Raw genomic sequence first — 26549 nt, 5'->3', positions numbered from 1 at the left:
ATAATTTCTGCCTCTGGTCTTTGGGAAGAACTTGATAAATGGGTATGCCAATCCCAGTCTAAATATCTGGATGATTGTGTGATCCTGGATGGTGATAATAATAATTACTTCTTGGCAAAATGTTACTGAGAATTATGTTTAACTTGCACCTCCCCCTTTTCACAGGAACTTTCCAAGAGGACCGTAGCCATGGCCATGGAAGCAGAGAATCTGGTCAGGAAGTCTTTAGCCATACAGCTTGGTCAGAGGAGCAAAGAGAGCCTTCAGCAGCAAGCAAAGTCAATTCAGGAACAAGTTAAAAAAATAGAAGCTACACTTGAAGAAGAGTATGTCCTTAAGTAGTCATAATACATTTGTTTCCTGACACAAGGAATGTATCTTTTTTGCCTTATATTAGTGCAGTGTTGAGTCTTAAAGACTTTGTAAAACTCTGTCATAAAATAATAACTACCAGAAACAACTGTTTTAATACCAAGTGCAGCAGAAGATCTGAGAAAAAAAAAGAAAGCATCAACACATTCCCTAATTGAATTTTTTTTTGTCCTTTAAGTATCCTTATCATTGTTATGTGAAGGAGCCATTGTGAATCAAATTGTATGCATTTAGGATAATTCTCCTCAATGAGAGAAATACTTTGAATTAACTACAAAACTAAAGTCATAATAATGCACTTCAATATTCAATACAGGAATAAAAAGAGAAAATTACTTGATAGATGTTAGCATAGATAAATAATGGCATTTCCTAAATGCCTGAGGGCATTTAGAAAAATCTATTATTGGTCTGCTTTTTAAAAAAAATTCTTTACAGTTCAGCTGAGTGCGTGAGAACACAAACTTTGCTTTCCTCACCCTGAAATGTGCCCTATTTCTTTTTCTCATGCTATTACCACTGATAGATAAAATGCCTATCTATCTAGTATAGCAACTTTTATGACAGAGTGAATTTAATGCTTTATACTTTGTTTCATCTTTGCTAGAACTTTAGGAGACAGGGCAACATTATTCCCATTTTACAAATAAAGTCATGGGGTTGATTTAATAATTAAAAAAAAATTTAGGCTCCAAATCAGAAATATTTTTAATATCTTAGGCATTGATTTACTACATTTAACATTGCTGATCATCATAAAAATATTTTTGGGGGTGGGGGCTAACTTTTTTCTGGACAAAACTTTACCTACACTTGTACTGTTCCTGGGTCTATTTGACTCAAAACAAAAAAATTCTTTTAGGTACTTAAATTAGGTCTTTTCGAAAACGTTTTTCACCAGGAAACTAGGTTGAACATTTCTGAACAAAATGATATGAAAATTGAACTGAAAGAAAATCGATGCTTATTAGTTTATTTTGATCAAAAGGAACCCCCCCCCCCATTTTTGAGCATTTTGTGTCAGTTTATATTTTTTTAGGCTACAAATCTCCAAGGGATTTTCCCCCAGAAGGTTTCATATACAAAATTGAACATTCATGATAATAAAAAAAATATAAATGAACTGAAAAAATTGATGCTTATCGGTTTATTTTCGAACATAAGATCATATGGTCTTATACTCGAGTATAAGCGTACTCGAGTATAAGCCTATTTGAGTATAAGCATGGGGACCCTTTTATGAGCAAAATAAACCAATAAGCATCAATTTTTTCAGTTCAATTTTCATATCCTTATGTTCAGAAATGTTCAAGCTACCAATCCCACACCAACTTTAGTAAAATAGAACACATTTTGCAGGCAAAACTATCTATAAATTGAAAAACAATTCACAAAAACGGGGGGGGGGGATTTTGTCAGCAAAATAAACCAATAAGCATTAATTTTTTCATTTCAATTTTCATTTCATTGTGTGCAGAAATGCTCAAACTTGTTTCCAAGTGAAATAAAGCTTTCAAAAAGATCAAATATAAGTACCTAAAATGAACAATTTGCGGTCTGGGTCAATTAGACCTGGGAACAGAAATTTAGGGTGTGTTTTTGAGCAGAACAGCAGGGTTAACTTAACCATTCCCTGTAGTTTAATATGATTTTTTTTCCTTGTGGATTTCTTCATCTTTTTCATTTGCTCTGTCCTCTCTAAATTATTATAAAATGAATAATTGTTTTCATGAATCGTACTCTTACTTTGTAAATTATTTAGAACTTATTTCTCCTTTATAACAAATGAGCAATTATTGTTTCTACTACCTATGAATTGCATTGTGTGACCTTATTTTTCTCCCCTTCTGAAATACCTAAGTAACTGGGCCTTGACCCTTTTTAGTACAAGTTTTGGTAAACATAATATAGCTAGATAAAACTAGATGGTTGTTATTTTAACAAAATATGCATGCATATCTACCTGGCTGGTTAAATAATTTGGATTTGAGTTTGCACATATGTATGGTTCAGTTGTATAATTCTATGGTGTCTAATGCATTCGCATACTGTGTAGGCTTGCAAAAGGGATTTTGAAAATGCCCAACTTCTTTATCTGGGTTGATAGAATCTATCATCAATCATACAGAAATATATATTGATTATCTTGGTATTTCAGTTATTTTTATTTACACTACATAATTTTGAAGAAGCTTTCTTGTTTTCTTCTAATGCACATAAACACAATATATGTGTGATTGATCATAATATACGGTAATAGTTAGTTAAAACAGATCAAGTGGAAGGGAATGGTAATATGTTAACTAGAAGCACAAGTGAAGGGTTTATTAGGAATATTTGTAAATAAAGATCAGCATTTATTTATTTATTTATTTATTTTGTCCATATTGAAGAGAATAGACATGTAGTATTATATATAAAGAAAAGGATGGAAGAAAAGTTATAAAAATAGAGGAGAAGATATATGAAAGGAAGAGAAGATATATGATATAAGGAGAGACAATTGGACAGGGGACGAAAGGCACATTAGTGCACTTATGCATTGGCTGCAATCTGATTAGATGTTTCATATAAACTTTCAAGATTTCTTTAAAGTTTAAAATTAACAAGTAATTGCATTTTAGGAAACAGTTTTCAGTGATGAAAGTACATATTAGTACACAAATAGCTTCAAAAGCTATTTGCAAAATTGTACACATAGCTAAACACACTGCCATTTTTTCACCTGCAATAGAAAAATATTCGCTGGATTCACACATTGCAATATTGCAAGATGTTTTAAACTCTAATTTATCTTGTGAGCTTCAATATTTTGAGGCATTATTGGATAGAGTCATGTATCAGGAGAGCCAAAAATAAACTAGTATGGCTAACAATTAAGCATACCTATCCTATAAAGTTAATATCTGCTTTGGACAATTAGTTTGCACATCAATCAATAAACAAATAAGAATATTCTATGTAGAATTATATGAACATATTCAGAATCTTCAGTGGCGTTTCTCTATTTTCTCCTTCATCGTAACTGTGACATGTAGTTCACTATCAAAACTTCAGCTTACTTTAATGGTTAACGTTGCACTTGCCTTACACCACATTTAAAACGATAACAATCTTTAATTCAAAACCACCCATGTAATAGCATGGTGGTTAATTTCCATGCTGCTGTAAAAATACACCTTTAAAAATAATACTTCAGAAGATGATTTGTACTTCCCACACCAGTTTTGTTCTTTTCAGAAAATGGAAAAATATATCACTTCCTACACTTTGAAGGTGATTAAAAACCAGATTCCTTGGATGCTAAAATTTTAAATTTAGAAACAGGCATTTTGTGGTTTGGTTTCTAAAATGGCATGGCATTATATAAGCATTTCTTTAAATTGGACATGTAAAAATGGGCATAGTTACATAGTAATAGAGTGTTAATTTTTTTCACTTAATATGGTTGATTTTAGTATTAAAACCATGGAAATGGTGAAAGACAAGTGGGATCAGTTTGGGAAAAAATTTGAAGCATTGTCCCTCTGGATCAATGAAAAAGAAAAAACGCTGGATGCCTTGGAAATACCATCATCTTCCCTGGATGTGCAAATCAACCAAATTAAGGTGATTGGTTCGCATTTTATGTAACCTTAAATATTGTTTTATCCCCACCACCTTCATTAAAAATCTGTAGCCAGAGGAGTAGGCTTTTAACAGCAACAGCTTTGATATTAAAAAAAATAGTAAGGCAAAAGGTTTTGCAAAAATAGTAAGGCAAAAGGTTTTAAAATAAAATACAAATTTTTAAAGTTTTAAATTAAATGACAAAAAAATCTTTGGTATATGTGAAAAGTTCAGTGGATTGTTTTTTGGTTGATGCTCTTTACATGCAAAATATCATCCTGGATATATTTTCACAGAATGTAGAATGACTTCTATTGTAATCTGTATTACAGTTACAGTATTTTATTCCAATATGTTAGATAAATTGTGTATAATTTTGTGTATTTTCTCAAGTAATGTTGAAATAATAAAGGAATGCCTGGATTCAGTATTGGTAGCTAAACCTTTTGTACATACTCTGATTTCTTTATATTATATCTATTTTCCCTCTGGAATATTACCACACATATATAGAACTTTATAACTTCGCTATCAACCTGCTGAAACTTGTTAAAGTAAGAATACTGTTAGTTCAGGTGTAGAGAAGAAGATCTAGATGTAATTTTTTTAATCGATTATGATGAGAATGGAGACTGACATATAGCAATGGAAGACAATACCTATGGTGGTGTATACTGTTCCATGGTATGTTGGACTTATCTACTGTATACCCCTCAAAGGACAGATGGAAGATTTACTTATTTGGCTGAATTATCTGAAGTTAAACATTGTGTCCTTTATCACAGCATGTATTGTACTACAGTATTAATAATATTGAATGCTTTATGTCCAACCTTTTGGACCTCAGGGACCACCAAGGTCATAATTTTAATTTCTGTGCACCACCACATTCATAATTTTAAATTTCACTTACCCTAATTTATAATTTTAAGTCCAGCAGACCGCTAATATGAATTTTTAAAAGATAAATACATTTGTAAAATAATGAGAACTTCTTTTATTAATATGAAATGTTAATCTATTTAACATTACAAAATTATAAATGTTTATTTAATTATAACAAAATATTTAAAGGTTGCTTAATTGTAACAAATTATTAAAGGTAGTGTAATTATTACAAAATAATTGAAGCTTATTTGACGGTGTCTTGTTGATGTTGTTGGGAAAGTCAGTCCCATATTCCAGAGCTAGAGCTGTAGTCCCTCCCCTCCGGTCTCCTCTCCTCTCCTCTCCTCTCTTCTTCCTGGACTGGGATTAATTGCTCTCAGCCATATCTGGCCCAGGAGCTAAGATGTCTCCATGGACCACCAAAATTTTCTCATGGACGTAATATGTATAATAAGATTGTTGTCTTTGCAGTAAGGATAAAGTAGTCCTCAGTTAATGGCTATAATTAAAACTCTACTGCCAAGTCAATTAACAACCTCAATTCTGCTACTGTCATTAAGTGAGACATCATGTGACTTGTCATTTTACACTAGTTTCTCCAGTCAGTTTGCTTGCCAGAAGCCGACTGTGATGCTTACAAATGATAAGCACATGACTGTAATTATGAGAGCTGCTCATAAAATTACTTTTTCAATTCCTTTGTAATTTTGAAAAGTCACTTCATGCACAGTCTTTAACTGAGAGCTACATGTATTTCATCAAGGCCATCTTACATTAGTTAGGGTCAATCACTCATTATTTTGAGTGAAAAAGTTCTAACACTGATCATAAAATGCATAGGAGAGAGGCAGTTGGCATTTAAGAATGTTGGTAGAACAACATTTCTTTCAGGTGGGTGGGGACATAATAAATAATTACTGTATCATTATTTACCCATATTTTTTGAATGTGGAAATATAAAAGATGGCTATCGTTAATTTAATTTCAATTAAATTAAATTAGTTCTCTTCTTTACACTTTACCTCTTACTGAGAATAAAAGTAGTTTTTTTTATAAATCCTTAAGTTTTTAAAGATAAATGATCAACATGAATAAATTCCATTGTACTAATCCATAAAGCTGCAGTTAGAAATCACTTTTCTTCTTTAAAATACATCAATTAGGGTACACTTTTGCTTTAGCATGCTTTAGCAAGAAGAGGTTGGAAGCATCAAATTATTTAAAGGGAAGAATACTAATGGTCTCCATATGGTCACAACTCCATATGTTCAAATCAAAGACATGCATGACAGCTGTATGCGAATATATTACAAATAATGTAATTTACATTACATTATAGTAAAGCACGATCTTAAAAATAAAGATTCTATCACAAGGGGAGAGTATTTCTGCGAACACTTCTTTCTTCTGAAGTCCCAACACCATAAATTCTACCATTTATAAGAGTAATCCAGACTTCAGGATCAGAAGCAACCTGAGATGATAAAGCTTTTTCTCAGAACGAGAACGTATTCTAGTTGTAGCTCAAGTTAAGACATAATATCTTATATATTTTTTCTGTTAAGAATGCTTTCACTCAAAGTATCTTTGCTGTTTATAGTAATTCTGAAAATCATATTTTAGGGCAATCATAAATAATTAGACATTATTAGACATTATTTTGTTTTATATTTACTTTATATAATTTTATCATCATGGCTTCCTTCAAAGATCCATAGCCTTTGAAGAACACAATGTAAGCTGTGTTCAATGTCACAAAACTTAGAGAATCATTGGCAAAGGTAATTATAGGTAACACTGTAGTCTATTTCATTTTGAGGGAACACTTATTCTCACTACAGCAATTCCCAATTTAGTTGATAAAGTTGGTTCTGTCTCTTATCTGAAATTCAGCCAACAAGTTGACCATCTTCTGTCCAAAGTAGCAACAAGCTTCATAGAGCATACAGCGTATAATTCAAAAGTACTCAGGGACAGGATCTAAAATGGATTTGACTTTGTGGAGGGAGACCGAGAATTTAAAGGGGCAAAAGGAGTACTTTAAGTGGTTGATGCCATTCAGTTCCTCCCTCCACCTTAAATTTTGTCTTATCTCCCAAACAACTGAAAAACAAAAGTGGTGGGTCACATTCAGCCTGTGGTCTCACATTTTTCACACTAGTTTGTAACAGTGTAAAGAGAGATGGACGAAGAATCCAAGTTAGTCTAGGCTACTTTTGTATGTTACAATGAATTCAATCATAAATCATCATTTTCCAGCTGTATGCCTTTTGCTGTGATCAGCGTGGATTAATTATTGGCAAAATAATAGAAACTATTAATTGAACCATGTGTGTGTGTGTGTGTGTTTGTCACGTACATATTAGTGGTATACAAAGATATAATATTTATATACATGATACTAGTAAAAGAAAATCGTTAGGACAGAGGACAGAAGGCACTCTGGTGCACTTATGCACGCCCCTTACTGACCTCTTAGGAATCGGGAGAGGTCAACAGTGGATAATATAAGGGTAAAGTTTTGGGGGTTAGGTGATGATACTACAGAGTCTGATAGTGAGTTCCATGCATCAACTACTCAGTTACTAAAGTCGTATTTCCTGCAGTCTAGTTTAGAGCGGTTTACTTTAAGTTTGTATCTGTTGTGTGCTTGTATGTTGTTGTGGTTGAAGATGCATATTCGACTTAAATAGCTAACTAGCTAATTCATGTTAATCTGGATGTTTTTATAAACTAGTTAGACAATACTTATTGCAATTAGAGCAAAGCCAAAGAATTCCAATCAACAAACAACTTATAATTAATTATTATATTAGCTGTACCTGAATTAGAATATATTAGCTGTACCTGCATTAGAGCAAATAAAGTATTTGATTACAAAAATGTACAAGAATGATGATTACAAGAATATTAACAACCAATGTTTATCCTAAACTACATGGACATATGATTGATAAGTGCAAATAGTCTATTAGAATTGAATCAATTGCATAGTACTTCACCCAAAAATTCCAGTAATCGTGCTATATAGAAACATAGAAACATAGAAGACTGACGGCAGAAAAAGACCTCATGGTCCATCTAGTCTGCCCTTATACTATTTCCTGTATTTTATCTTACAATGGATATATGTTTATCCCAGGCATGTTTAAATTCAGTTACTGTGGATTTACCAACTACGTCTGCTGGAAGTTTGTTCCAAGGATCTACTACTCTTTCAGTAAAATAATATTTTCTCATGTTGCTTTTGATCTTTCCCCAACTAACTTCAGATTGTGTCCCCTTGTTCTTGTGTTCACTTTCCTATTAAAAACACTTCCCTCCTGAACCTTATTTAACCCTTTAACATATTTAAATGTTTCAATCATGTCCCCCCTTTCCCTTCTGTCCTCCAGACTATTCAGATTGAGTTCATTAAGTCTATATATGCTATATGACAATTGTCTGATTACTATAGAATCATTTAAAAATTGAAAATTGTGTTACATAGGGAGAAGAATGAATACATGGTTGCAAGAAAAATAGTTGTCCAACAATTACGTTATATCAGTAACATATTTAAACTTGATAATGTAATAGTGCATGAATTATGTATAACATGATAGATAAAGATGATTGTTGAGTGCCCTTTTTTGCTTGAAGCAAAAGTGATTTCCATGTAATGTATGAAACAACCTATGATATGGCTTCTTTATGTACACTTATTTATATTTTAGGCTATTAAGAATGAAATAGCTGAAAAGGACAACGAAATCCCAAGGCTAGAAGAGGATGCTCAACTTTTCTCTCAGTATCTTACTTCTGGAGAATCGGCACATATTAAAGCCAAGATGACACAGATTAGGAGATACTGGGAAGAATTCAGAGACCATACAGAGAATTTGGAAGGAACCATCGCAGGAAGGGCATCGGTGCAGCAAAAATTTGAGGAAAACTTTAGAAAGGTAGAACACATCGATTTTGTCTAGTCCATTCAAAGAACGCAGTGGCAGTTGAGTGCTAAACCACATTAAGACACAAAGGGTCTACAGGTAGTCCTTGACTTACAACAGGTTCTTTAGCGACTGTTCAAAGTTACAATAGTACTGGGAAAAGTGACTTATGACCGCTTTCACACTTATGACCATTGCAGCACCTCCATGGTCACAAGATCAAAATTTGGATGCTTGTGGCAACTGGTTCCTATTTATGGCAGTTGCAATGTCCCGGGGTTCATGTGATTCCCTTCGGCAGCCTTCTGACAAGCAAAGTCAACGGGGAAGCCAGATTCATTTAACCGTGTTACTAATTTAATAACTGCAATGATTCACTTAACAACTCTGGCAAGAAAGTTGTAAAATGAGACAAAATTCACTTAACAAATGCCTCACTTAGCAACATAAATTTTGGACTCAGTTGTAGTTGTAGGTCAAGGGCTACCTGTATTTAAATATTGTTTTAAAAATAATGAATGGAGAATTCTGGAAGATGAAATCCATGCTCTTAAACATGCAAAGGTTGAGAAATATTGATTAAAGTATTTACTTCAAAAATAGTTGCTTCAAAATACCTTCATGGATAAAATGCTAAAATTAAAGATAAAACTAGATTGTTCGGACAGAACCAGAGATGGGCTGCTGCTGGAACGGCTAATTGTGGGGAAACAAAAACCTTGTCGAAACACGCCCGCACAAGCATCCCTGTGCAAGATTTTGCTACCTACACAGGTGTGGGAAGCAAAATTGCACTTGATCCCGCATTCATGCTCCAGAGCCGCAGAGCTGTACACAATTAGCTGTTCCGGCAGCAGCCCACCTCTGGACACAACCAAATAACAAATATATCATACACTCCTATATTATGAAAAGATTTTAACTTTTTATTTTTATTAATCACGATCTAAAGTTATATCCATATAAAGTCATTTTTAAAGTATGGATTGCTTGGGAAAAAAGGGTCAAATTAATAATCAATGATCTGAAATTGGATTTCTTCAAACCATGTTGGATGCTTTTAATGAACTGTGTGGAAGATGAAGTGCGAGTAGTGGGAGAAAAAATATGCTCTTCTGAGGCTTCCTGTGATTTATTATGTTATTTTAGTTATAGTTATTTTAGGTTAACTTATGTATCTTTAAATCAGCCCTTCTAGTCAAGAATATTGTTCCTATAAACTTCTGTTTTAAGCAAATTTGCCTGAAGCTAAATCCTCCCGTAATTTCCTACCAGGTTAGCATATATTTCTGATACACACACACACACACACAGAGGCGGGGGGGGGGGGGGGCGCAGCGGAATGCAGGGAGGGAAGGACAACTCTGCAAAAATGTTAGGCAGTTGTGCAAAAATAATGTAAATTAGGAATGCTTTCAGAAATAGAAGTGTTAATAGTCTATTTTTATCAATTAAAAGAATAGAAAGTGAATGAACAGAAGATAAATTCAAATCAAACAGCATTTATTGTGACCACCCTTTGCCTTCAAAAGAGCATCAATTCTTCTAGGTACACAGTTTTTGAAGGAACTTTGAAAGGTTCCTTCAAGATTGTTCCAAACATCTTGGAAAACTAACCACAGATCTGTAGGGTGCCTCAAATTATTTTGTCTTTTCATGTAATCCCAAATAGACTCAGTGATGTTGAGGACTCTGTGGGGGAACAAGAACAAGAAGTCTGTTTCCAAGACTACTTGTTCTTCTTTACACTGAAGAAAGTTCTTAATGGCATTGGCTGTATGTTTGAGGCTGTTGTCCTGCTGCAGTATAAATTTGGAGCCAATCACACATCTCTGATGGATAAATATATTTCTCAGCTTTAAAGACACATTGATCCTGATCAAACCTTCATTTGCAGTAATGCAGCTCCAGACTAGCAAGGAACCTCCACCATGCTCAACTATTGCCTGCAGATACTCATTACTGTACTGTTCTCCATCCCTTCGGTGAAAAAACTGTTTTCTGTTATAGCCAAATATTTCACATTTTGACTTAATCAGCTCAGCTAAGTGCTGCCATTTTTCTGTACCCACTTCCTGTGTCTTTGTGCATAGTTGAGTCACTTACTGTTCAATTCCTGGACACAGCCTGGTGAACTCCCTGGTGTGGTTTTATTGGCATGGTTCTTTAAAAGTGCTTTGCCCATGTTTCCTTCCTAGCATAAGAGAAAATAACTGGTTTAAGATTCCTCACTTAAGTTTTGTGCTTAAAGCAAGACTAAAACTCACAGTTTCTAGACTGATGCCTTAACCACTTCACCATATAGACTCTCACCTTTAGCACAAGATATTGCTACTGATATTTTTTTTATCAATATAGCACAGTAATCCTAGTGGTATGGAAGAATACTACTTCAAAAACATAAATGATTCTTAAAATCTCAGAATTAGGATTAACATAAGTGACAAGGACCAATTTAATTGCATGAACTGTTATTACAGAAATGCCATCCCTGTCCTATTGCCCTCATTTGTCTTTATTTACTTTGTTTATGTTTATACCACTACCTGCTATCTTGTATATGTTGTGAATAAATAAAAAAATAAAATAAAATAAATAAAAAATATTAGTAAAGTGCAGACTACTACTTTCACACCATGTTGACCTTATGAGCTATTGCAACTTATAAGATATACTATGAGGAATCCATTTAATTATTTAAAATGATAGAAAATGGCAGTGTAACCTCCTCTTCCTTTCCTTCCTTTTCCTTTTCCTCTTCCTCTTGTTTTATTCATTCAGATTCAAGAAGACTTAAGCAGTTCTGAAGCTAAACTGATGGAGCTTGATATTTCATCCTGTTCATTAGCAGAAACTTATAAGGCTCTCCAAGACCTTATGGTAATAAAACTTTCCATTCAAACAGCAAACATACATTGCATTCATCGGCCAGGGGACTAGAGTCTAATAGCCCCAAGCCTGGTGGCATAGATGAGTCTTCTGCGGAAGACGAAAAGGGTGGGGGCAGTGAGAATCTATGGGGGGAGCTGATTCCAGAGGGCTGGAGCCTGCACAGAGTAGGCTCTTCCTGTAGGTCCTGCCAAGCGACATTGTCTAGTTGACGGCACATGGAGAAGGCCGACTCTGGGAGACTTAACCGGTCACTGGTGCTCATGCAGCAGGAGGCGATCCCATAAGTAATCTGGTCCAATGCCAAGTAGGGCTTTATAAGTCATAATCAACAATTTGAATTGTGTCCAGAAACCGAAATATGTCAGGAAACATATCGCTTATAGACAAATTGAGAAAATATGTATTCACAGATTGGGAAATAATATACTGTACTACATCTAAACATGCTTGAATTAAGCATGTTTCTTTGTAAAATTGCTTGAATTAAACAACTTGAAATTTAATTGTAACTTTTTATTACTACATTGCAGTAACTTTTTATTACTACAATGCAGTAACTTTTTATTACTACAATGCATCTGGGCTGCTGCTGCTGAATGGCTTCTGTTTTGTGCCTTTGTATTTAACAGGACCTCTCACAAGAACTGGAAAAAACAAATCAAGCACTGATTTCTTTATCATCTTGCTGTCGCAAACTTGCAAACAAAGAAAAAGCAAATCAAGATATTGTCATGCTTCAGCAAAAACACGAAAGTATTATGAAACAAGTGAAAAAGAGACATGACTCTTTAGAGACTCATCTAGTACAATGTCAGAGGTAAAAAGTACCCCATGTTCTCTTCAGCTACAAAAGTTTTTGCAGATTTAATTTTTTTTAGTAGCACTGGATTAACAGAATTATTTATTTATTACAATATTCCACTAGATTGGAGAAGGAATTGTCTACCTTTTTGACTTGGTTAGAGAAGTGTGAAACTGCAGTCAGACCTACAGAACAGCATGTTTCTGCTGACAAAGTTAAACTAGAAAATGAACTACAATTACTTCAAGTAAGATTTCCGGGTTGGCAACTCAAATGTTTCCCTAATTTTATAGTGGCTTCATTTTTATAAAATGACATGGAACTCTCTGCTGAGTATTTGAAATTAAGCAAACCAGAACATAATGGAATAATCCATTCCTTGAAAATAACTCAATGTATTGAATTTGGTGAATAATTTAACAGAGGTTATATGCATGGCAAGTCTAGTGTCATAAAATTGACACTACAATGAATTCATTGAATGAGACATGAAAACAAAACTTTGAGTATTTATTGATAGCCTTGGAGTTTCTATGCGGTAAATCCAATAATTTCTTATATTTCAATTCGAAAAGGTAATTCACTGTGCTTTTCAGTCTTTAAACCATCATTCAGTTGCCATTGTAAATCAGGTGAATCCTTCTCAGTTGTCTCAAGAGGGATCTGTTCTAATTCTAGTAAAAAGTACAATTCTTAAGCACTCCAGGAGCTCATAAACCAAATGTTTCCTTTAATGTTTTAAACTCTCAATTCTAGTTCTCAGTTTTTTGCAAGACATGTAAAAATTAGTAAAGTTCTCAAACATTTCTAAATATAATCTCAGAGATAATGAAAAACATCAAACAGAGACAACTTTCTGAAGAAAGTCTCCATTTAATTGAAGAAATTGTAATACAAAAAGTGTATGAGGAAATGAGGAAGATCATTTCTAGTGTTGCTAAATTTGAAGCCTAAATTAAGAGATTTAGCTTCCATGTTTTTGATAGCTTGGTTATAGTTTTAAATGTGTAACAAGTGGCACAGCTTTCGAAATGACACAAATGCCTATTTTCCTAGCCAGCAGTCAGGGTACCATCTTGAGTGTTCCTGAAAAATTTGGTAAGTACCGTATTTTTGGAGTATAAGATGCATCCCCCTCCCAAAAGAGAGAATAAAAATCTGGGTGCATCTTATACTCTGAATGTAGCCCTACCCAGCCTCTCAAATGGAGATTTCAGAGACTGAAAAAAGCCTCTGAAACGAAGCTTCATTAAAAAAAGGCTCTGAAATGGAGCTTCAATCCTCTGAAATGAAGCTTCATAAAAAAAAGGCTCTGAAATGGAGCTTCAGAAAAAAAGCCTCTGAAATGGAGGTTTGAGTAGCAGGAAAAAAAGCAAGGCATAGAGCTCATAAACAACAAACCTGTTGCTAAAATTCACCTCTGGGAACAGCTGATTGGGAGTATTCCGGGAGGCCTATCCACCCGCCAATCAGCTTTTTTCTCATTTTCTTCCCAAAAAACTAAGGTGCATCTTATATTCCAGTGCATCTTATAATCCAAAAACATGCTATTCTTATCTAAGAAAAATTCCCTAATTTATGTTGGTCACCATTGGGTAATGAATAGTCAAATCTTTTATTGAGGTATCGATATAATAAAATTATGTAATACATATGAAACTCATATTGGACTGTCTTTTACTTTCTTTGTGTATTTTTCAATATTGGTTTTCAGAAACAAATTCTGGGCAAGTTTCTGTAGAATTTCAGGCAACTAGGTTGAACATTGCAAAAGCACCTTCCTGAAACCAGGAGCTAAGGCTCTTGCATATATTTATACTTGTTTTAGATTCTTTACTGTTATTGTATACTTATTTCTTAATTTCCTTGCTATATAAGCTATCTAATGCATATTTTTATGCTTCTCAGGATTTGAAGGTGGATATAGCATCTCATGATTCACATTATATCAGCTTGTTCCAATTGAATGAGATGCTATTTAAAGCAAGTTACAATGAAAGTCTGAGACCAGTTAAAAAAGAATTAGAAAAAGTTGATGAAAGATGGAAAATTCTGCCTCAGACCATTAACCAGAGGTTTGCATTTATGTATTAGTGCTTAATGATGCACACATTTATGACTGACTTAATATAATACAAATCCACAAGTTTCATTACATGTCCATAGAAAGGAGCCTACGTAATCTGAATATTCCAAGTTTATGGAAAATACAGGAAACCAATAAATCTCTCCAGATGTGGGATCACTGCAATTTTTCTTCTTATATTTTGGAAGAAGTTTCAACCATTTTTTCTTTTGAGCTATAGAGGCAATAGAGTCTCCCTTCTGTAAGCACAGCCAAAGGTCTATTTCTCTGGTTTGCTTTACAATTTTGATGTTTTTCTAAGCAATTTAATGATTAATTGTAATGTTATGCTAAATCCAAGCCTCATTATGGCTTTGCATTACGTGTAAATTTAGCTAGAATTATGCCCACATTCAGATTTCCAAGTCGGGATATAGTTCTAGATGTTTTTACTATGGCCTGGATGTTTTCTGGAAAAATGAATAATGAAAGTAATATTGATTATTTATTGATAATTGTCCACTGTGCTTTTTGTCACCTTTTCCTGGTCTTATGCTTTAGTATAAACTGAGATAACTTGGAAGTGTGCATGTGCGCACAAATGATTCTTCCAGTTGTTCATTGTAAGAATTTTATATACATTGAAGGTTGACTTAGTCACCTTTTGGATTTTTGTGCATTTTTGATTTTACTATTTATAGTCATGTGAAATGTGTATAAACATCCATGCACATTGTCACACCCACACATTGCCATATTTATTTATTTATTATTTACTTTGTCAAGTACGTATTAGATAACATATCTAAGTGTAAACATGATTTGAATACATGAAATGAATACCAATAAAATGGAACATTAGAACATGGACGGTAGGCACGCTGGTGCACTTATGCACACTCTTTACAGACCTCTTAGGAACAGGGTGGAGTCAACAGTAGACAGTCTAAGGTTAAAATTTTGGGGGTTTGGGGATGAAACCAGTGTCACCTAGTACATTCCAAACATTGGTCACTCTGTTGCTGAAGTCGTATTGTCTTCTGATTCTTTTTGTCAATGTGTAAGACAGAGCATTTGTTGGTTGAGATTTGGAGTTGCCAATTGTTTGACCATTCTGCCACAAAGTTTTTTTGAAGGGTAGCAGCATTGTTGGTGTTGTTAAATAATTTTACATCACCAGCAAAGAGAATATAGTTGCTTATAATATGATCGCAAGAGTCATTGATGTAAAGTATAAAGAGTGTTAGTCCTAGAACACTGCCTTGGGGGATATCTATGTTAACAGGTGCAGGAATTGATAGGGCACCCTCTATTTTGACCTCTTGATGTCTGTCAGGAATGTAGGGATCCAGACATGCCATAGAATTTTAGTTTTAGTAGTAGTGGATTATTCAATATTTTTATTAATTTTCTTTTATTTATTTATTTTCAATATTTTTATTAATTTTCTGTAGTAGTAGTGGATTATTAGCTGCCCAGTATCGTGTATAAAATCTTTGGCTATATAAATTATCTAAATTAATGAATTAAATAATCCCATTATTAAAAAGAAGATTACAGATTTAAAAAAGAAGGCTTGGAAGGCTGTTTAAAAATCAAGTTGCACAATGAGTGATTTTTTAACTTGGTCAATTATCTGTTTCAGTAGTTTGGTGTACTTTAAGCAGGGCCCATTCAGTACATCTGGGGATCTGTAGAAACATGGAAGGATATGCAGAAAACATTTCCTGAGATTGATTAATAATTTGAGTAGACATGATACTGTATATATATGATTATATGGAAGGATATGCAGAAAACATTTCCTGAGATTGATTAATAATTTCAGTAGACATGATGTATATATGATTATGCTGTGTTTTTTAAAGCATAATCTCATCTGAGTTGTATGAATCCTCCAATTCCTTATAGAATAGAATAGAATAGAATTTTATTGGCCAAGTGTGATTGGAAACACAAGGAATTTGTCTTGGTGCATATGCTCTCAGCGTACATAAAATAAAATATACATTTGTCAAGAATCATGTGGTACAACACTTAATGATTGTCATAGGGGTCAAATAAGCAACGAAGAAGCAATATTAATAAAAATCTTAGGATATAAGCAACAAATTACAGTCATACAGTCAACATGGGAGGAAATGGGTGATAGGAATGATGAGAAAAACTAGTAGAAAAGAAGTGCAGATTTAGTAGAAAGTCTGACAGTGTTGAAGGAATTATTTGTTTAGTAGAGTGATGGCGTTCGGAAAAAAACTGTTCTTGTGTCTAGTTGTCTTGGTGTGCAGTGCTCTGTAGCGACATTTTGAGGGTAGGAGTTGAAACAGTTTGTGTCCAGGATGTGAGGAGTCAGTAAATATTTTCCCCGCCCTCTCTTTGACTCGTGCAGTATGCCGATCCTCAATGGAAGGCAGGTTGGCAGCAATTGGTTTTTCTGCATTTCTGATTGTCCTCTGAAGTCTATGTCGGTCCTGTTGGGTTGTAGCACCAAACCAGACAGTTATAGAGGTGCAGATGACAGACTCAATGATTCCTCTGTAGAACTGTATCAGCAGCTCCTTGGGCAGTTTGAGCTTCCTGAGCTGGCGCTATACTGTATAGATTGCTGTATCCCATCATAATGTCCCTTTTTGTTGTATTGTTTTGTTGTTTGTTGATACTGTTTGTTGTATTATAGCACATGTCCTCAGGCATAAAGGCAAACCTAGAATTCTGACAAAATTTCACCCTTTTCTAGTTCTGCGGTTTTAAAAACAAAAATGATTAAAAGTATTGGTGAAAGAGTAAATGCCATATACTTACTAACCCGTGTGTCTCCTAGGATAATTTTCTTCCAATCTGTGCTTGATGAACACAGACAGTATGATGAGCTTCTCCTCAGTTTTTCTGAATGGATCAAGCAATTTCTTGGTAAACTACAGCTAACATCGGAGATTGATATAACTGATCAACAGCCCGCTATATGTCAAAATAAGGTAAAATACTTCATAGAAACATAGAAGTCTGACGGCAGAAAAAGACCTCATGGTCCATCTAGTCTGCCCTTATACTATTTTCTGTATTTTATCTTAGGATGGATATATGTTTATCCCAGGCATGTTTAAATTCAGTTACTATGGATTTATCTACCACGTCTGCTGGAAGTTTGTTCCAAGGATCTACTACTCTTCTAGTAAAATAATATTTTCTCATGTTGCTTTTGATCTTTCCCCCAACTAACCTCAGATTGTGTCCCCTTGTTCTTGTGTTCACTTTCCTATTAAAAACATTTCCCTCCTGGACCTTATTTAACCCTTTAACATATTTAAATGTTTCGATCATGTCCCCCCTTTTCCTTCTGTCCTCCAGACTATACAGATTGAGTTCATTAAGTCTTTCCTGATACGTTTTATGCTTAAGACCTTCCACCATTCTTGTAGCCCATCTTTGGACTCATTCAATTTTGTCAATATCTTTTTGTAAGTGAGGTCTCCAGAACTGAACACAGTATTCCATAATGAACCAAATAATGAACCAAATAAGTGCATTTTACCAGAAAAATTCTGGGGCATCTTCTTCCTCTTAAGTACCCATAACATCCCAAAGAACCATCTCCATCCATCCTGTTATTTCTCAGAAATTGCAGTGGCAGTATAAAGACAGGCCTTTGCATTCTGTCTCCTGCTCCAAACCAAAGTGAAGGGTGAGCTATGCAATTTGTCAGTTTCCAAACTGCTATTGCAATAGCAAGAGATATACATCTCATGTCACCAAGCAAAGGCTTACACATTTTTTAAAAAATAATATTTCTCTTGTTCTTATAGGAGCACAAATTAGAAGTGGAAGGAAAAGACAAAGAGCTACAAAGTCTGAAGAGCCATGTTGAAAAGTTATGTTCTTTCACTCAGCCAGAAGATCACAGTGTATTCCAAAACAAGGTTGAAGACTGTCTCCAGTTGTACCAAGAGGCTGATCAAGTAATCAACCGCCGTCAAGATGTTCTTCCTCATCTCAAGGCCTTTTTAGAGCTTCATCTCTCTGCATCACATGTACTTCACCAGTTAAGACAAAGAGTAGAAACAACGAAAAACATAGATAAGTCAAAATCAGAAATGCTGAAGAAACAGCTAAGTGAGGTCGTTCAAGATGTCAACAAACTGGAATCTACAGCAGCTAGTTTAGATGTATCCCTTACTAAGGCCCACTACCATCTAAAACAAGGGAGGTCTCAGCAGAGGACTTCAAGCAGTAACATGGCCGACAGTGTCTGTATAGAACTGGAATCCGTTCAGTCTTTGCTTGGATCTAAGCAAAGTGAAGCAGAGGCCCTTAGTGCTCTGTGTTCATCCATCCTAGAGCGTAAGGAACATCTCTTAAAACGAATTGAAGATATTGAAGAAAGGGCTGACAAGGAAGGACTGAAAGAACCAAACCTTCAAGAAGTTCAGCAAAGGTAAACAAAAACCAGGTTCTCAGCAGCATATTGGATTTATAATACTCGTTTCAGTAAGCAAGCATCTGTTTCTTAGTCAAAACTTCATTTTGTGTATTTTCCCCCTTATTGGACCCAAACCACTACACCCAGACTGATTTCTATATTTGCTGTGTGTTTATGCTCTTCCCTCATCCTGTAAACAATGCTAAATTTAAGTAGTTGCAATGACTAAGCATCTTCAGACCAAGGATTGAAAGAAATTGTGTATATATTTTGTTACTGTTTTCAATATAGTCTAAAAATAATAGCACGCATAATAATTCTGGAATAAAGTATAGATTGGAGCACTTTTTCCTACAAAGATTTTCTTTCTCATATGTTGGATTTGAATTGTACACTAAATAAAGAGCAGACAACTAAGTGTTGCACATAGTTCTAACTATAATCCTTGATATGGCCAGGCTGGATAGCAGTAGTGGCTTGTTATATAAAGTGCCTTTTTTATTTGTTTTGTTCAAATATACTATTTCAAGGCTGCCCTTCTTACCCACAGAGTGGCTCTGTGTCTTGTTAAGGTATAAATCCCGATTCAGTTAATCAAAACAGAAATGACTGTACCATAATGTTTTGTATGTTATAATTTACATTTTGTAATAGGCATGCATGTGGTCTGTAAATGTTAAGTATATTATATTGTTGTGCCTTCAAGCCAGTACTGACACCTAGTGATTGCCTGGCAAGTCTCTGCAATCTTGGCAAGATCTTCAGAAGGTGCTTTTCAATATCTTCTTCCTAGTTAAAGGCTTCTAATGTAATCCTTACATCCATTGTACATATTTGCTTAGATAGCTTTGTGATTAAGTTACTCTTGGATTGGAAACATTAAGACATTTCCTAGTACAGTAGATGATTTATCACTCTATATATTCCCTAGACGTAAATATAATAGCAAAAGTCTAAACTCATATTTGTTATATGCCCAAAATCTTGTATTACCAAAAGAAATATTGTTATGCTGGGGAAATATTCTCAACTAATATTCTCAACTAATTAATCAACTAATTAATTATTTTTTTGTTTATTTTTTGGCTGTAAGTGCAATGTACAAACTAAAACCAATTACCTTAACCACTACTTAATGTAGACTGATTTTGAACTGTAGATATTGTGGTTAATGCATCTAACCTGATTAAAAGATTTTCTTCCTTCTGCTGCTTTTTGTAATACCAGATGAAGAGATCAGGATAAATCTGATCCTTTTGTTCTATGTTAATGGGTTCTGATAAAACAATACCATGATATCTGAGTATAGAATTCCAGATGTTAGTGTTTATGTATAAGAATATTATAATGCAACTGAATTTATTTACCCTTATCTAAATGCGTTTGTTTGCAATAAAAATTAAGTTTACTATGTTAAGGCAGAGGCTGTTAGATCATATTAAACAATTACAGTATTTACCTTTTCCAAAGCAAAGTTTGAAAGTGTGGTATATAATTTTTTAATGATGGTATTGGTAGAAATGTTAAAACTCTCATTAATCAGGCTTCTAGAAAAATGCTATTAATATAAATCAGTTTCCTCCAGAGTTTCTTTAAAGATGCCGAAACAGATGAGCATGCTATATTTATGTTACTTTTATTTTATAATAATAGACACCAAAGCAAATTAAAAATATAATTAATGTTTTGATTTACAGGTTAAGGATTTTTAACCAGCTGGATGATGAACTGAATTCTCACCAGCATGAATTGAAATGGCTAATGAGCAAAGCAAAGCAAACTGCTTTAAAAGATAATAATTTTGCCCCAACAATTGACAAAGAAATTAATTGTTTGGAAGCAACTTGGGATGACACAAAGAAACTAATCCAAGACAGGTAAATTAGTTATATACTTATTTATGTTCCATTATACCAAGCCTTTAGTAATAATATATACATAGATCTGATGTAAAATCATGACGCTTATATTTGGGATTATAAATATAATTTTCAGAAATACAGTGTTCCCTCGATTTTCACGGGTTCAAACTTCACGAAAAGTCTATACCACAGTTTTTCAAAAATATTAATTAAAAAAATACTTTGCGGGTTTTTTCCCTATACCACGATTTTTCCCGCCCGATGACATCATATGTCATCGCCAAACTTTCATCCGACTTTAATAAATATTTTTTTTAATAAACTTTAATAAATAAACACGGTGAGTAATGATCTAAATGGTTGCTAAGGGAATGGGAAATTGCACTTTAGGGATTTAAAGTGTTAAGGGAAGGCTTGTGATACTGTTCATAGCCAAAAATAGAGTATTTACTTCCGCATCTCTACTGCGTGGAAATTCGACTTTCGCGGGCAGTCTAGGAATGCATCCCCCACAAAAATCGAGGGAACACTGTGTGTCTTTATATATTTATATATTTATATATTTATATTTATATTTATATTTATATTTATATTTATATTTATATTTATATTTATATTTATATTTATATTTATATTTATATTTAGAGAGAGAGAGAGAGAGAGAGAGAGAGAGAGAGAGAGAGAGAGAGAGAGAGAGAGAGAGAGAGAGAGAGAGAGAGAGAGACTTCTAGGACAAAGAGAACAGTATACTGGAAAACCCTAGAGTAGATACCCTTCCCTGCTCTTTCCTCCCTACCTGGGAGTAGGTAGCAATGTAGGTAGCAATGCAAACAATACTCTGATCAAGTAGGTTGCTAATTGCTTACTGTAATATAATTACAATACTTTAACTCCTGCTATGTAAACTTCAGTTTTCTAATGCCATACATGATTGTAGTGAATGTCTCATACTTGTGAAAGTATCAAAGGAATGAAGTCATAACCCAGTAAGAAATATGTATTGAAATGTGAGCACTGCACACCAAGACAACTAAACACAAGAACAGTTTTTCCCCAAATGCCTTCACTCTGCTAAACAAATAGTTCCCTCACCACTGTCAAACTATTCACTAAGCTGCATTGCTATTATTATTAGTCTTCTCATCCTTTCTATCATCCATTTCCTCCCACTTAGGACTGTATGACTGTAACTTGTTGCTTGTATCCTTATGATTTATATTAATATTGATTGTTTTTTGATTGCTTATTTGTACCCTATGACAAATCATTGAGTGTTCTACCTCATGATTCTTGACAAATGTATATTTTCTTTTATGTACCCTGAGGACATATACACCAAAGACAAATTCCTTGTGTGTCCAATCACACTTGGCCAATAAAGAATTCTATTCTAAATTCTATTCTATTCTACCTATCAAACCACTGTCAGCCATCAATATGTGTTTGATGTCGATGTCACAGTGATTCTTTCCATTGCAGGCAGGAACAGTGTTGCATCCTTCTTGATATTATAAGACAATATCACAATCTGAGAAGTGCAGTTTCTAAAGTAATAGAGGTTGCCAGTTCTGTAACGGTGGCCAAAGCCATGCTAAAAGACCAGGGAGATGTGCGAAGGGCCTTATCAAAGGTAGTTTTAAAATATATTTTCTTTTTAAAAAATGTTTGTGGAATTAGTTTCTTAAACAACTCCTTAAATCTTCACTTTTGAGGACATATCTTTATTTCTTTGCAATGAGTGATTCGTTTTTAATTAAAATGAAATGTGCAGCAGAGGACATATTTCAAGTATTCAAATAAAAAAATGTGGTATGTTCACAAAAAATAATACTACCTCCAAAGTCAAACAAATGCATTTATAAACAGGGTGCAAAACACAGCACAATGGGCAAACCGAAAGTGCATTTTCTAAACTTTGCCCGTTATGCTGTTTTTTGCATTCTGGAGCTTCAGGAAGTTTCCATGAACCCTCTAGAGTGCAAAAACAGAACAATGGCAAACCAGAAGTGCGTTTTTTCCAAACTTCCGGTTTGCCCACATGGGCATTTTTTTTCACCTACTAGGCTTCAGCAAGGCCTCTGCACATGCGCAGGGAACAGCTTAGAGGTGTGTGCATGCATTGGGGGGGAAGGAAAGGGGTGTGGGCACGTGCATGCATGCTAGTGCAACCACACCTATACCCCTTTTGGCATATGAACCAAAAAAGATTCACTATCACTGCAATAGTCAGTTGTTATTGAAAGCTGCAGCTACATTAGCAATAATTCTTGAGCAGTGAGCAGTGAGTGAGATAAGAGGGACTTAGAATTTTATGGTTTGCCCTAAATATGTTGTACCTCCACAGTATGCAGCGGTGATTCCCTCCCCCCCAATTGCGGTCTAAAATAAATTATGGAGGAGGAATGGTGGATCTATTTATGCTGTGGATAACAATAATATGTTCCTGTTTGTAGCATGAAGCAGCCAGGAACGAGCTGAATGATAGACAGACTGAATTGGATGCCTTCACTAACAAAGGAAAACACCTTATTGCAGAACTGAAAAAGATACCAAACTGTGATGCTCGGGTGATAAAAACTGAGATGGACAGTACTGTGGACAAATGGCTAGATGTAAGTGGCATATTTGAAATAAAATTCAGATAGCTGAATAGTCCAATAAAATACAAACTAAAATAAAAGCTCCTTGTGGGAAACACAATACAGGTAGTCCTTGACTTACAAACATTCATTTAGCAACCATTCAAAAGTATAATGGCATTGAAAAAAACAATTGTCACAACATTAAAGCGTTATAAAATTTTAAGAATTTGACAATTTTGAAGAAAACAACACTTTCTTTTATTTTTGTCAAACTTCTTTTTCACATATGGTGAAAATGATACCAACTACCCTTGTTTCACCATAATATTCCAGAGACCAGGGGTGGGAAATTATTATTATTATTATTATTATTATTATTATTATTATTATTATTATTATTTAGATTTGTATGCCGCCCCTCTCCGGAGACTTGGAGCAGGGCGGCTCATCGAATAGTTAATAAATTAAAGACAACTCATGAGATCCATCAATCGAGAGTTATAGCATTGGGGCTTGATCCTTTCTCTCCTGATAGGAGAACCCCTATAGTCACCTCTGCACCTTTACTGGACAAGCAATGGAGTGGATGTTCTAACTCTAACCCAATGCCTAGAAACTGTAACTAGACTCAAACTGAACCCATAGCAGTTGATTATGGGTGATGCCCCTCCCTCCTGACATCCAGATGATCCCCTCTTTGCTGGGCTTACAAGGAGTCTTGATGACATATCTCTTTAGGAAAGCATTGGAGACGATGAAGATGAACCTGCCTTTGTTAGGTAGTATCACTGGGCAATGTTGTTTTGTAGATTATTATTTTTTTCAATATGTTATCACTTGATGTAAACTAGTTAGAGCTCTTTTGAAATGACTGGCTTACGGACTACAATGGATTGAATAGAATGAAATGAAATGTTTTCTTTCATTGCTTAACAGGTTTCAGAAAAAATTGAAGACAACATAGATAAGTTGAGCGTTAGCGTGACTTTGTGGGAAGACATACTAGCCATTCGTGATGATATTGAAGGATGGTGCAATAACGCCATCTCCCAGTCGAATGATATTATAAACAACTTGGCGAGCTGTCAGGGAACTGAAGTTTTCTTGGATGAATTTCAGGTACCATAATACACAATATTTATTATTTCCAATTTTAAATTCTTAGCATGTGTTAAGATTAGGAGAATTTACTATAATATTATTAGACATTCTAAGCTGTGTACTTATATTTTTGTAGCAGAATGCCCCTAATATGTTTAATAAATAGCAGCACATTGAAGACTTCTGGAATATCTAGTTCATCTATTGGCATATTATAGAATAACAGAGAAATCTTCTAGTCCAACCTCTTTCTCAGTCTGACAACCCTGTACAATTTCCGACAAATAATTGTCCAATATCTTCTTAAAAACCTCCAGTGTTGGAGCACTCAAAACCTTTGGAGGCAAGTCATTCTACTGTGTGTTCTAATTGTCAGGAAATTTCTCTTTAATTCTAGGTTGGTTGTCGGCTTGATTACTTTCCATCCATTGCTTCTCATCTTGCCTTTGGATGCTTTGGAGGATAGGTTGATCCCCTCTTCTTTGTGGCAGCCCCTTAGATATTGGAACACTGCTGTAATGACACCCTTAGTCCTTCTTTTCATTAAACTAGACATACCCAATTCCTACCCAAGTCTTTCATATGTTTTAGCCTCCAGTCCCCTATTGTTCTTCTCTATACTCTTTCTAGAGTCTCAACATTTTTTATATAACATGGCGACCAAAACTGGATGCAATATTACAACTATGGTCTTACCAAGGCATTACAGAGTGGTACTAACATTATTCTATTTACTGGCCATTCAAAGTTACAATAGTGCCGAAAAAGTAACTTTACAAGTGGCCCCCTACACTTACAATTGTTGCCATGTTGCTATGGTAACATGATTGAGATTTGGATTCTTGGCAATTTTCAGTTTTTTACGACTGTTGCAATATCCATAGGTTACCTCATTGCTATTTGGCCACTTCATAGCCAGCTCCCAACAGGCAAAATTAATGAAGAAACCAGCACTATAAAATCACAAGGCACGGTTAAGAGATGTCTAACCTAACAACCATCTAATTTAGCAATTGAATTATTGGTCCCAATTGAGATAATTAAGCAAGGACTACTTGTACACAGAGTGGTATAGCTTTGTTGTATTTCTTTCAGTTGGAGCAAGAGTGTGTCAAGAACAAAATATTTGCTATATTCCGAGTACTATCTTTTAAATTTTCCTTATCTGAATAATGGTAAATGTTAACTTTGACAGAAAGGGAGAAATTCATTTCTCCATGTTTTCCTTTGCAGTCTCAGGTGAAGCACAAAGAAGAGAAGTTGGAGCAAATGACTTCCAAAATGAATGAGCTTAAAAAATTGGTAAATTCAGAAGAACTTCCTCCAATTCTTCTGGTAAGATAGGCTTTTCTGATTAGGGAGAGGGGTATCAAGTCCAGGAAATCAGAAGTCCAGAATGTTCAAATGAATATAGGTTACTATACAGTATTCCCTCGATTTTCGCGGGTTCGTACTTCGCGGATAGCCTATACCACGGTTTTTCAAAAAATATTAATTAAGAAATACTTCGTGTTTTTTCCCTATACCACGTTTTTTTCCATCCGATGATGTCATATGTCATCGCCAAACTAATAATTTTTGCAAATAAATAACAAAAAAAATAATTATTGTTAATAAATAATTATGTTTACAAATATCAGGATCACTATTCAATGGTGAGTACCAGTAATAATGGTGAGTAAATGGTTGTTAAGGGAATGGGAAATGGTAATTTAGGGGTTTAAAGTGTTAAGGGAAAGCTTGTGATATTGTCCATAGCGAAAAGTGGTGTATTTACTTCTGCATCTCTACTTCGCGGAAATTCAACTTTCGCGGGCGGTCTCGGAACGCATCCCCTGCGGAAATCGAGGGAACACTGTATACTAATGCTGTCTACATGAATCTGTTCTACTAAAGGTCAAAGGAAATAAGCGGTAAATAAGTGGAATTCAAGATGGGTCAGACTTAGATCTCTTGTGGGTACAAAAGGACCAATTCTGATGACATATTTGACACCCTCTCTTGTATTCTGTCTGATTATCTCCTAC

At 34.5% G+C, this 26549-nt stretch overlaps 1 protein-coding gene across 1 annotated transcript in view; it reads left to right on the top strand.

The window, feature by feature from the left end:
* The window catches only part of SYNE1 (spectrin repeat containing nuclear envelope protein 1), a 354964-nt gene that overhangs the window by 123120 nt on the left and 205295 nt on the right, over positions 1-26549 (top strand). The window contains exons 32-45 of the mRNA XM_070733725.1: positions 166-326; positions 3831-3981; positions 8586-8813; positions 11583-11681; positions 12323-12510; positions 12619-12742; positions 14404-14570; positions 17382-17535; positions 18364-18992; positions 20675-20854; positions 22319-22469; positions 23293-23451; positions 24358-24540; positions 25756-25857. Coding sequence (XP_070589826.1) covers positions 166-326; positions 3831-3981; positions 8586-8813; positions 11583-11681; positions 12323-12510; positions 12619-12742; positions 14404-14570; positions 17382-17535; positions 18364-18992; positions 20675-20854; positions 22319-22469; positions 23293-23451; positions 24358-24540; positions 25756-25857 — 2676 coding nt within the window. The remainder of the gene's footprint in view (positions 1-165; positions 327-3830; positions 3982-8585; positions 8814-11582; positions 11682-12322; positions 12511-12618; positions 12743-14403; positions 14571-17381; positions 17536-18363; positions 18993-20674; positions 20855-22318; positions 22470-23292; positions 23452-24357; positions 24541-25755; positions 25858-26549) is intronic.

The sequence above is a fragment of the Erythrolamprus reginae genome, chromosome 1 (genome assembly GCF_031021105.1).
Source record: "Erythrolamprus reginae isolate rEryReg1 chromosome 1, rEryReg1.hap1, whole genome shotgun sequence".
Lineage (NCBI taxonomy): Eukaryota > Metazoa > Chordata > Lepidosauria > Squamata > Dipsadidae > Erythrolamprus > Erythrolamprus reginae.
Note: the sequence above shows the minus strand (reverse complement) of the source record. Positions and strands in the feature narration are given on the sequence as shown.